At 40.6% G+C, this 12,309-nt stretch overlaps 2 protein-coding genes across 3 annotated transcripts in view; one reads left to right on the top strand and one right to left on the bottom strand.

Moving 5' to 3' along the window:
• The window catches only part of mcfd2 (multiple coagulation factor deficiency 2, ER cargo receptor complex subunit), a 4,979-nt gene extending 4,209 nt beyond the window's left edge, over nt 1-770 (bottom strand). For both annotated transcript variants that reach the window (XM_046071346.1, XM_046071347.1), the window contains exon 1: nt 678-770. The gene's annotated coding sequence lies outside the window, so the exon portion shown is untranslated. The remainder of the gene's footprint in view (nt 1-677) is intronic.
• A 1,682-nt stretch (nt 771-2,452) lies between these two features.
• The window catches only part of ttc7a (tetratricopeptide repeat domain 7A), a 49,142-nt gene continuing 39,285 nt past the window's right edge, over nt 2,453-12,309 (top strand). Inside the window, exons 1-7 of the mRNA XM_046071393.1 lie at nt 2,453-2,630; nt 5,507-5,670; nt 5,863-6,031; nt 9,034-9,164; nt 9,519-9,643; nt 10,474-10,552; nt 11,002-11,171. Coding sequence (XP_045927349.1) covers nt 2,501-2,630; nt 5,507-5,670; nt 5,863-6,031; nt 9,034-9,164; nt 9,519-9,643; nt 10,474-10,552; nt 11,002-11,171 — 968 coding nt within the window. The 5' untranslated portion in view covers nt 2,453-2,500. The remainder of the gene's footprint in view (nt 2,631-5,506; nt 5,671-5,862; nt 6,032-9,033; nt 9,165-9,518; nt 9,644-10,473; nt 10,553-11,001; nt 11,172-12,309) is intronic.

Genomic DNA, 12,309 nt, shown 5'->3' with positions numbered 1-12,309 from the left:
ATATCCCCCCCCCCCCCCTTTTTTTTTTTTTTTTTTTTTTTTTTTTTTTTACATAGCCTATTTATACACTAAATGGATATTTTTTAAACTCTTTAGTTCAGTTTTTCCTCACATTTTTCATTAATATATCCCAGTTTGTAATTAAATAACCTCCATTTATCCCTAAGGGTTTTTTCCCTTTGCGGTTTCATTATCGCTTTATTAGAGCTAAATGAGCTTTAGATACATTTTATTGAGCTGGCTCTAAGTGATTTAACTACGCCATGCTGTCAACAGCGGAGACAACATGCAGTAAATCTGTTGTAAATAAAATAAAACAGTGTAACATTAGATAGCCTATATCCAAAGTCACATGAAGCGTTTCACGTCGAGAGGCAACTTTAACTTCAATAGAAAAACAATGGGCTAAATAGCGGTATTTACGTGCTATGAAACTATCCGATGGAGCTACATACTGTAGGTATCATATATAACGTTAACGTTACATAACTTACGTTTTTACAGTAAAATACCAATGAAAGCATTAACGTTAGCAAAAAGGCTGACTGTAACATTACCGTTGACAAGATGCGCTAACATGAAGCTTCAGGACAGCGTTAAAATGCCATGGCCTGTTTGACCCACAAACCATCCTCCGCTCAATTATGTAATTACTTAAAGGGCTATTTAATACTTACTTGAAAATAATTTGTAGCGGCACTTGAATCCGTGGACAGTTATGTTTTCTTAGTCGGCTGGCATCAATAACCAGCTTTTCAGGACCAAGTGGCTTGCCGTAGCCCCACTTGGACACGACAGCTCATTGTGATTGGCTCAAGTTATCGGAGAGTATACAACTGAGGCGAGAGAATTGCTGCACCAAGCGTCGATATTTAGTAAAATCTCGCTGGACAGATTACATTGTTACTTTTAGCCGCTCACAGAATTACATTATTAATGTACCCTTCCTGTTCCAATGTAATGTTTAAGGTTATAGTAAGATACAGCTCAATCTGTCTAGCAATATACAATCCTGAGACAAATTCCTCGCAAATAAAGCTGATTCTGATAACACTTAGACGTGTCTTTAAGTACGTAACAAATGCAAGCTTCCTGTTTCGTAGGGTGGCCGTACGCCGGGTGAAATCTAAGTTGCGGAGACTGTTGAGTAAATAGGTTATCACTGACACAAGCTAACGTTTAGGTTATTTTACTAAATCTTGTAATGTGTGCGAGCACTTTACATGCGACACTTTCCAGCGGACAAAGTGCACGGCGTGACCTATCTTGACAGAGAAAAAAGTCTTTGAGGTGACTCTTTGTTTACGTCGGCAGGGGGAGTGAAGCAGCCGCTCAGCTGGCGGAGTTTACTGAGAGGACAGGAGAAGCGTCGATTTGAGTCAAGCAAATGTCAAGTTTCCAGAGAGAAAATGACGCTGCTAAATCTCTGTTCAGGAGGCTTGAGGTTTTTTTTATGTCATAGCTGATAGCCTAGACTCTCAGTAAAACCCTTCAGTAGCCGTCAGTGACCCTCGTAATCCCCTGTATGCAGACCTTGTGCTGTTGTTGAGACAAATGTAAATTATTAATCAACTGCTGGTGGATTCATGTGAATTTTTTCCTTTTCCCCACAACTTTTCACCATTTAAGTGATGGTGTGACCTGAAAGAAAACTATTTTAGTTTCTTCTGCCTTGTGCATCCATGGGTTTATACAGGGCTGTGCTTGATAAAGTGGCAGGCTACATGTCAATAGCTGACAGATGTATCATTTTGTAACTGAGCCAGGAGGTTAGCCAGCGTCAGCCTGCCACTGCTGCTGAACCCAAATCAGGGGGCAAGCCAAGCAATTACAAATTGATTTTTTTCCTAGTGAACTCATTAATGGAATGAACACTGTTAAAAAGACGAAAACAGCACCTTATATGTATGCACACTGTCTCTTTTTGGTTGCAGACTTTGCTGCAGCAGAGTAGACCTGCAGCTTTCTTTTCTTTGCTGTAAGCCCTACCTGATCCAGTTAAAGTGTTAACGGGAAAGATTAAGGACATGGCTGTTTGGAGGAGGACACCCGTCCTTTTACTTCCAGCAACTACAGATCAAGCCCTCTCAAAATGCCACAGTAATTTCAATAATAAAACATTTACTGACAGGAGGCTGTAATGAATTGCCCAATGCTAGACAAGATTTTTAAAAATGCACAATAATAGGCATTGTATGCGCTGTAAAGAAACAAGTGAAAACAGTGTTTTAGACATAAATATATTAGTTCCTATAGTAACAATAACAACCTAACAATTAAAAATATTCCCACATGGAGGCTAATTAAATTTTTGCGCTCTGGTTTTTCAGTTTGCTGACCTTGTGCGCTTGTAGTGACCCCCCCCCCCCACACACACACACACACACACACATACACCCCACCCCTCCGCACTCAAAGATTGCACATTTCTGTCTCCCGATAGTGTGCAGTTACTCCCATCGTGTCCGGGGAGTACAGTCACCACCGGGACAGAGCCGCGATGACATCCCGGGTCTCCTTCACCCAAGCCCGACTGGAAGCGGAGCTGGAGCGCTACCGGGCCGAGTGCCAGTGGGACAAGATGCCGGCGATCATCGACCAGATGCAGGCTGCGCGGTTCCACGAGGACGGTGAGTTTTCTACACCTGGAGGATTTCAAGTTGAGGTATCTCCTGTCGCTTCCTGACAGGCTTTACTGCACACTGCAAAACATAAGCGTCCAAAAAAAAGTTCCATAATCAGGTTGAAACTGACAGGCTATAGGTCATAATCTATATTCTGCCAAAAGTTGTTTAAATTCCACGTCTTTTTAAGGAAGTTTCAGGAAGTTGTTTCCAGAGGAAGTGTCACTTATTTATAGGAACGGTCTTGATAAAAATGCATTGATATAATCGATTTGCACTTGGAACAACTTTGCAGCCTATAAACTCAGTAAGTGTTTGTTCAAGGATGGATATTTTTTGCAGTGCAAGTTGGACTTTGGACTCCCAACAACATATAGTGGGTTACTGAACATGAAAGGTTTCCTTAGCAAAATTCCACAAATGACAACAATAATGATAATAAGTAGCATACTTCTGCCCCAGTGGGTCATACCAGGGGTCAAATAGTGGATGCTGGATGGCTCCAACAACAAAATGTCACTCCCCGGAAGTTTGCAGTCGGGCCCATAGCTACACAGTGAAAGGGTTAGTACGTGATCAAAGGTATCTTATCAGGATATACAGTACCACCTGCTCTTGATCTTATGTAGAACACGATCAATGCCTGCTTTTACCCTTGAAATCATTCCACACTGTACATGTGCTTTAAAGAAATGCAAACACACTTATCATTATGTGCCTCAGAAAGCATTACTTTGGCAAATCGCTAATGCACCTGCTTCCACCTCTAACCTTAGCAGAGTAAATATGGGCTCAGCAGACTTGACTGCAAGTCTCTTATTATGGTGCCCATAACTGGCTGATAGAGCAGGCCCGCAGTTTCTCCCTGCCTGCACATGCACTCAAGTGTTAAATCAATGTGGTATTACTGTGTGCATGCATGGTTCACAATAGACGATCTGACAACGAATGGCCATGGAAGGCATGGTGCACCAGGAGAGTTAGTTTTAGACTAGAGATACAGGAACATCACGGCAGTTAAAGTAATAAGGAATTCAACATAGTAATAAAGTCCACCCTGCTGTAAAACTGTGAACAGCAGCCATTGGTGGTGTACTCTGCGTTCTTAGGTCTCTTGTTGTTTGGAGTATTTTACTTTGGAAAACTACATAATGTGAGAGTCTAATTTGATGTCAGGCAAACTCAAAGTGCAAGGACTGTTAACAAAAGCTGATACTGTGCACCACTATTCACCACAAATCTCACAGGGAGAAATCATAGTAGTGGCAAATACACCAATTCACAGCACATTACAACCACTTACTGTAGCTCCATGTAACTCCATAGGGATCCTTTAAATTAGATTATTTTTTTTTCAAATGCAAATAAATATGTGTTTTACATAAAATGTACAGCCTATTCCTGTCAGTGTTAAGGCTTCAAAACATCATTTTTTTAACCTTCATATTGGGAAAGTAACATTTGTAGAAAAAAAAAAGATTTTTGTTCTGTATGACCTCAGTATTTCAAGTATTTTCAAAATCCTGGCTGCAGTCCTGCACCAATTTCTCCCCCAGCAATTGCCTATAAACCAGAATTCAATAGTTTACATGTAGCATGTTTAGGTTTAAGGGCATTTAAAGGAGACAGTTGCTTATTTACACAGCCAGCAGTTACAGAGCCAGTCCAATATTCGCTCTCCTAATATTGGTCTCCACTAACTCCTGAGGGAGATATCTGTCCACAGTTTGCACTAGCTAGTTGCTAACTTTATCTGACTGTTGTTTGATGCTGGGCAGGTTGTGTACAGTCGGTTAAAAATATAATAAAGTTGTGGGCTGGAAAACCAATTAATGGAAACACACTTTTTAAAGTGATAATACTCTATGGGTTTATCACTATGAGCAACCCCTTTTATAAATAGCTACTTGATCTACTGCTGATATGAAAACAGTGATTTTTTTCTCAATTGGAAAGCTGTTGCTCCGCTTTCATTATTGCTTATCTACACACACACACACACACACACACACACACACACACACCAGTAAAACTGATCACTGATAGCAACAACTTCCCACCTGTTCTCTGGAGAGTTTAAATGTAATTCATGAAAATTAGGAAATTAGTAGTGGAAGAGGAGGTGGACAAAAGGAGATGAAATTACAGCAGTGAATTACAAAATGACTCCTGGAAAACAGAGACAGTCACAGATGAAATAATGTTTTAGTGTAAGTGAACTCAAGGGTAGATGTTATTACCTCTTGGTTAACACTGACTCTTTCCAAAGTCTAGCCTCCAACTTGTGTGAAATCATTAAATAGCTCTCTTCTGCGGTTATGGGTTGAGACAAGTCCTGCTGTTTATCCCTCACCTTCCCCTTATGGGCAGGTTTAGCTTTCGCTGTGCTGATAAAACTAACTGGCAAACATGTCAAGTGTATCAGGACATAAACACCATTCCCAGGGTTGGCGTCAGAACACACACTAACGGAATGAAACGGCTAAACAGGAAGGCTTTAATTGAGTGTGTTTCTGTGTACACAAAAACTGTGCTTTAATACTGGAGACTGAGGGCCCGCTCAGAACAGAGTTGGTTTATTTACTGTATGAGTAAACTTTAGTATCTTGATTCAGTGTAGGTGGATGTGGAGCGTGTATCGGATGATTATATTGTTAAAGCTATTTCAGGAAAGTATGAGGGGAAATGGAAACTGTAGCTTCTAAATAGACATTAGGTCTCTGGCATCTTTGAACTCCTCTCCCTGAGCTGGTGGGAAATGCTGTTTTTAATGGAGTGACTGAGGTTTGCTTTGGCTACAGAAATAAATGACATGTGACCTTGAGCTCAGGCTTATTCCAACGAACTCAGTTCACATTTGACTTTTTCAATCCCACCCCCAGATGACTACGGGGTGCTGCTGATGGCTGAGACGCTGCTGGAGGAGTGCCTGCAGGAAAATATTGACCTGTTACGGAGCTCCACACCTTTGATGGACAAGACCCAGCCCAAACTGTGCAGGGCCAAAGGCCACCTCAACACCATCCTCAGCAGGGGCCGTCTCACAGTCAGTCTAATCTGGGTTCCTTCAGGTCATCCTACAGTTGTAGATTCTTCTCTGCATAAAGCATATATTTGTTACTTAACCAAATAAAGGAAGTTCTGAACATATTATGGCACAGGAAGCCTTTCATATAAATCTCTTCCTTTGTGTTGCTTCAGTAATTTGCCAAACAATTTATTTTCACCTTTCCTTCAGCCCAGATACTTGAATGAGGCTCTGCTGCTGATGGCCAAAGTGCACTATGTGCAGGGTCGCTACAGGGACGCCCAGGGGATGTGTGCCAGGGTGGGACTGGAGGAGCTGACGCAGGATGACCAGCCAACTTACCACCTCCGCCTGCTGGCTGAGGCTTTTGTCATTAAAGGTACCTGACACCACCAGTTTTTTTTACAACTTGGGTTGGGTCAAATTTCTTGAGTAATAAAAACACTGGACCCAGGAGGAGTGAGTGATAAAATTATTACCTAAACTGTCAGTTGTAAACATTCATCACAGTTTAAAGACCCATTTCCTGGTTCAATTTGATCCACATCCGCAGTTTTCTTGTTACTGCTGATATTTCTACTGTAATTCTTTTATTATAGTCTAGCTAAACTGTTCACTTGTTACCGACCTGTCTCATTGTCCGACCACTTCTTGATCTGTGGCCAATGAAGCAGTCAGTATATATGGTCAAAACCAGGGTGTGAACTAGGGGGAGCCAGGTTGAGCTTAGCTCCCCTTAATAAGACATCAGCTCCCCTAAAAGCATGATTTGTGACATTTTGGGGGGTCTCTAAAATATTGACAGCATGCTTTATTGCCATGAATATATCTATATTTCTCTGTCATCATGGATCCATGCGTAAAATTAGGAGTGTCAGACTTCATCCAGCCAGAGGGAAGGATCATCGACCGTCCGCAGCGGCCGGTTGCTCCGCGATTTCCTGTCCCTGGTCCGTCCCACTCCCACGCTGATCGTTCCCTCTGGCTGGATGAATATTACGCATGATCCATGCACTACTGAAGCTGGGGGCTCTCCACAACTTTCTTCCCTCTCACAGAGAAAAGAAAGGTGAGATTGCAAACACAGCCGCAGCTGTTGTGTGAAGGGTAACTGTAGCAAAATGGCTACATATAATAATAATATGTAATAATAATAAAAATAATAATAATAATAGTTGTTATTATTATTATTAAGTAAGCTGAGGCAGCACTGAGGACTGGCATGTTTCCCTGAAAAACACCCGCCAAGACTGAACAGCTCCCTGCATACATTTCCTTGATGACCCCATTCTTAATCCTGCTGCTAGGAGTTATTACAGCACTAAATGATAATGACCTTGTACGGGGGTTGGAAGTGGAAGTGGTAGGGAGGGAACTGATGAAATCCAATCTGTGGGAATGAATGTAATGCAGCTGGAAAACATCAGCTTGATTGCACAGATAGTTATATCAGTAATCTCTTTGTGTATTTCTTTGAGTCGTAACCTCAGCTTGTGGATGACACTGATGATGTGAAAGGGGAAATGTGAAAATCGACCTCTGTGTTACCTCCTCAGCTTGCTCTCCCGAAGACACCAAAGTAATAATGTTGAAAATAGGATGGATTCAGAGTAAAGTAACAAAGCGTAAAGCCCTTCAGGGAACAGATTTACTGCAACTGGCAGATTTCTGTACAGATGCCGTTTTAAAAACCTGATGACTGTGTGTCATATGCCAAGGAAGCATTTACTGTTACTCACAGTCACACAAGCTGTCTGTCCAACAATGCTATTTCGTTATAGCATATTATTTTGGGGTCGCTTTAAAAATGTGCCTTTTCCAGTCGGATGCAATCTTAAATATTTTCTCTGTTTTGACACATTGAATTCCAGCGTTATTAAAGGTCAAAGGTCACATTCACAGAACATTACACTGTCCATAGTACTTACAGCGCTGGATAACCTTGTTACATCCATAATCATGTCATTACTCTCGCTGCTTCCTGATAATCGGACATGACCTCATGCTCATGAAACTGAAGAGAATTGCATTGCAGTAACTGTTTTTGATTTTGATTTCCTTTGATTGTTTTGATCAGGCACAGATCAGACCCTTTGGGGGTTGCATAGCTCCTTCCCATGTTTTTTTGTGTACATATTGCATATTGTTGTGGGAATGACGTCAGATGTGAATATTTTGATGGTGGTGTCTTGTCCTTTGGCAGCTGTCTGCTTATTTGATTTGGCCTGGCGTCTGTCCCGAAGCTGCTGCCCATCACAGCCCTCCAGCGGTCTAGAAATGTTCCTGCTCACACCGTTTATTTGTACCAATAAGTGCACTAACTGACATTAAACCTGGCATCTGGACCAGGACTGCCCTGCTCACTTCTTCCGCTGTATTCATGCATCAGCAGTGCATCCATCTGCACAGCACAAAAGGGAAAAGTACATAAAAGGAAATTCAGAACAAATGTAGGTGTCTCAAAAAAAAATACTGGGGCTTCCCTTTGATGATATAATAAGCCTTATCAAGCATCAAATAATTTGAAACTCAATCCACCACTGTGAAGGAGGCAGAATAGTGGATATCCAGAGATTAGCAATGCATGTCCTAGCTGCCAATAGTGCGAGATCAATATCAATTTTATCATGTGAACTCCAGGCTTGTTTGGTAGTAACTAACAAACAAATGAGGATTTAGAAATCTGTCCGCACCGGGATAAAATATCAACAGCAGATTTCCAAAAATTAGGTTACAAGGTGAAAGGACCAAAACAAATACAAAAAAACTACCTCTTTGCTTCTTATGAAATAAAACAAACATTTCACACAACCGACATCTAATGCTTCTTCTCTGGGGTAGAACACGTCATATATGCAGTATCTGATGCAACAAAAAATAACTTAGGTAGCTAATTATGTGAACATTTATGAACTTTGAGAGGGAAATATATCCTGCCCTCCTTGCCAGTTTCTATTTGACAATCATGTTATTTAAGCCTAACATTACCCACTGATGTATTCGTAATAAACACCATACGTTTTGGAAATTTTCTTCCTGTCTTTCCCATTATTAAGAATAGAATTAAGTTTAGAAGAAGAAAACTGTTTTTCCTGAAGAAATACGTCCTTCCTCTCATTAGTTTTGATATTTTCACATAAGACACCTGATTAAGTCTTTTATTTTTCAGTCACCTAAAACACAGACATTTGCATTCACATACTAATTCACATACTTATTAATTAATTAATAACTAATTATGAACTCAGAATTACAATTTTTAGTTTGTAAATTATTGTACATATCATTTACTGTATATCATGTGTTCACTCCATTACCTGGGTAGCAGAGCAGGCAAACCATAATTCAGACTCATGCCCATGGTCTCTCCTTGTGTTTTAGGTCTTTCTCTGGACCACCAGACAGTTTCTGCAGTGTCTCGCATCCGTCTGTCAGAGAGGGAGGAGGAGAGTCTCTGCTGTTTCCTCAGGGCCTGTGACGCTGCTCTGTCCTACCTGCAGGAGCTCGACAAGGTGGATTTTTATACATGTCGAATATGCATGATATGTGTGCAGGTTTTCACGCTTATGTGTGTGTGTGAGTGAGTGTGTGTGAGTGTCTCCACTTACATATATTTCACGGCTAATGTTGCTGGTTACTTTTCAGATTAACATTTACTTATAAAACACACAATCAGTTTATGAACTATGCATTGTTACAGATAAATATAATAAAAAGAATATAGAGTAGTTGTAATGAGCTCCACCTTATTAACATGTGAGTACCGCTTATGTTAATGGATCAATAATAATTATCCAATGAAATACTAATAAGGTCCATTCTTCATAATGAGTACTTTTTCAACTTTGTTGCTCATGTATTATCAGACAGTAACAACACCTCACACCAAGACAGCCAAATCCAGCCTGCTTCCTCCACCTGTGGACATCGACCTGGGTTACTTCCTCCAGGCTGCATTACAGAGTGCTTACCTCTGTCTGCTACAGAGGGGGTGAGTCGACCAACCCTACATACACACAACACATACGTTTACACGGTGGCTGCCTTAGTTTGTGCTGTGCTTGCACTGTAAACAATTTGCCTGTTAAAAGTGATTTTAAAAAATATAATTTTGACATGAATCAAGAATTAAAAGATGACCACCTTTTAGCTTTAATACACCAAAGTGTACCAACGTCTACCAAGTATAAGTGCTTCTTTAATCTGGGACATCTTAAAGAAAATAAAAGATAAGCTCTTTTCAAATAGATCTGTGTTATGTAGTTGTAATGGAGGGAACCTTGTTTTTTTATTTATTAAATCTTGTTCTGTTTTAGAAAGTGAGGAGGAAGAGAAATCAAGGAATGGCTTTGTAGCATCACTTGACCTCAGTGCAGGAGAGGTGCATTTAAATGTGTGACCAGCAGGTGTCAGAGTTGCTCTTGGGCTCTTGAAGACAAGCAAGGTAGTGCTTGAGCAAGTGTTGGACTGTCACATACAATTTCCAGTTTATTGGTACACCAAGGTAGAACTAAAGCAGTCTGATACAGTAAACCCTCCCTTCATGGATGTTATTAATGTTTAGATCATTTATGTAAATAGGTGGTAGATGCAAATAACACTAGCAACTTCAGTCATTGTAGAACCACTGTATATTGTTTATATGGCAAGCTGTAAGACTGGGTATGAAGCAGTATGTAGTCAGAATATCACCAAGCCCTGTTATCATTCTGCACAGTCTGTCAGCTTCTTTTTCTGCATGTTTATTTTTTTCAGTGTTACCTTTACAAGCTATACATCGCACTGATATACGCCTACTGTGTGTGTGTGTGTGCGCGTTAGTCATCTTGCTCAGGGTGCTCACCAACTGCGTAGGGTGCTCAGGGTGATGGAGTCACGAGGGTCTCAAAGCTTCAGGAAGGTGAGGTGTCACATCACACATACACACACACACATACACACACACACACACACACACACACACACAGAGTTTGCATTGCTAGCTACCAAGCATTCATCATTCTATAGAGTATCAGCACATGCAGTGTAGAGCAGTAGCTGTATGCCAACATTTAAAGAAGTTAACCCAGCAGGCAGCTTAATGAAGCATTTTAGTAAAATCTACTCAAAATGTGATGAAAAAAAAAAAATACAGATGATGGATGGATGGGAAAATGTGTATAGCTTAAACTTTCTCAGCAACTTTCCTCAGTTAAAATTTCTGCAGCATGGTTAGTTATTTAGTAAGTAAGTAACATTTTCTTTATTGCTTATCATGTTGCTATCTATAACTTAATATGTAGTCTCATCTGCTTGCTCATCTACCCAATATTTGCAGTTTTCTTTTAATACATTGTGGTTTCCTCCTAGTCTGCAGCGAGGAAGCTAGCAGAGGTGTTGCTGAGCTCCGTGAGTGAGGACAGCTACTGGCCCCCGCTGGGCCCCCCGCCCATCGCCTGGCTCCACAGAGAGGGAGCTGCCGCTTCCAAAGACGCCATCTATCCCACTGTTAAACCACCGCAACGTTACAGCACTGACTGGTCTGTACTGCCTTTGTTTCATTTCTATGTCACTACCTTTTTTTGTGTTTGTGTTTCATTCTAGCTGTCTTAATCCTCTTTATTGTTATTAGTGCAATTATTGCTTTACTCAAGTACAGTATTTATTGTGCCCACAGCAGTAGCACAGTAGGTGTCATTTACCTTTGTCAACTTTGCACTTTTAGCCCATGTGAATTCAGTTTTCTCCACGATACTATCCGACCAATAACGCGGCAGTTGCCGCCATGTCTCTTTCTGCAAGTGTTTTTTGTGCTAAAGACCATGAGTCATCATCAGGGAGGCGTAAATCTGAGCCACAGCTTTACAAAGTAAAAGGACAACCTTTCACGTGGAAAGTCAGGTAACTTCCCTGTGAGTGCTCATGGGCTACCAGTTTACACTGGGTCGTTCAAGGTTAGGCATCCCACTGCACACGCAAATCATTGTACACATCTCTCCTCTTCTTATCAGTGTGGTGTAGAACTGTTCTCAAGAAGAAGAAGAAGAAGAAATCAAATACTGCACTGCTAGAATACCTGGGAATAGGCATAAGGCAATGAATACAGTTTTTCAATCATGGTCCAACAAATACCATATTTAGGTTGTTAAAGCAAATTCACGGGGTACCTACAAGTACAGTAATTGGACACAATAAGGACAGACCTTATAGCATATGTGAAATATAGCTTTGACAAAGAATATTGTGCACAATATTAAGAGAGAACACTGTAACAAAACAAAAGCTGAGGTTTAAGGTTTAAGACAGGGTTAAGCCTGTGCATTACATTAAATGTATGCTCAGCCAACCCACCCTGTATAAATAAAGGTTAAATAAGAAACTAAATGTTTAGACCGATAGAAAAAACTTGTTATATTAAGCTATAAATGGTAAAACACACAATAATTGTTACAATGGTTTTCTTATATTCTTACCTCTGCAGTAACCGGGAAAATAGAAATCTCAAAAGCTAAAACCAGTTACCTTAATTACCCTTTAATCACCTCTGTGGGGTCAAGCAACTTATCCCGCAGCTGCATTTTAAACTGTCTTTTCACAAGTTGAAACTGGAACACAGCATATCGTAACATAACAGCACAAGATAACAATGACATGATCTGACATATCATGATGTCTCAT

The sequence above is a fragment of the Micropterus dolomieu genome, linkage group LG15 (assembly GCF_021292245.1).
Source record: "Micropterus dolomieu isolate WLL.071019.BEF.003 ecotype Adirondacks linkage group LG15, ASM2129224v1, whole genome shotgun sequence".
NCBI lineage: Eukaryota > Metazoa > Chordata > Actinopteri > Centrarchiformes > Centrarchidae > Micropterus > Micropterus dolomieu.
This window is presented reverse-complemented; position numbering and strand designations above follow the sequence as displayed.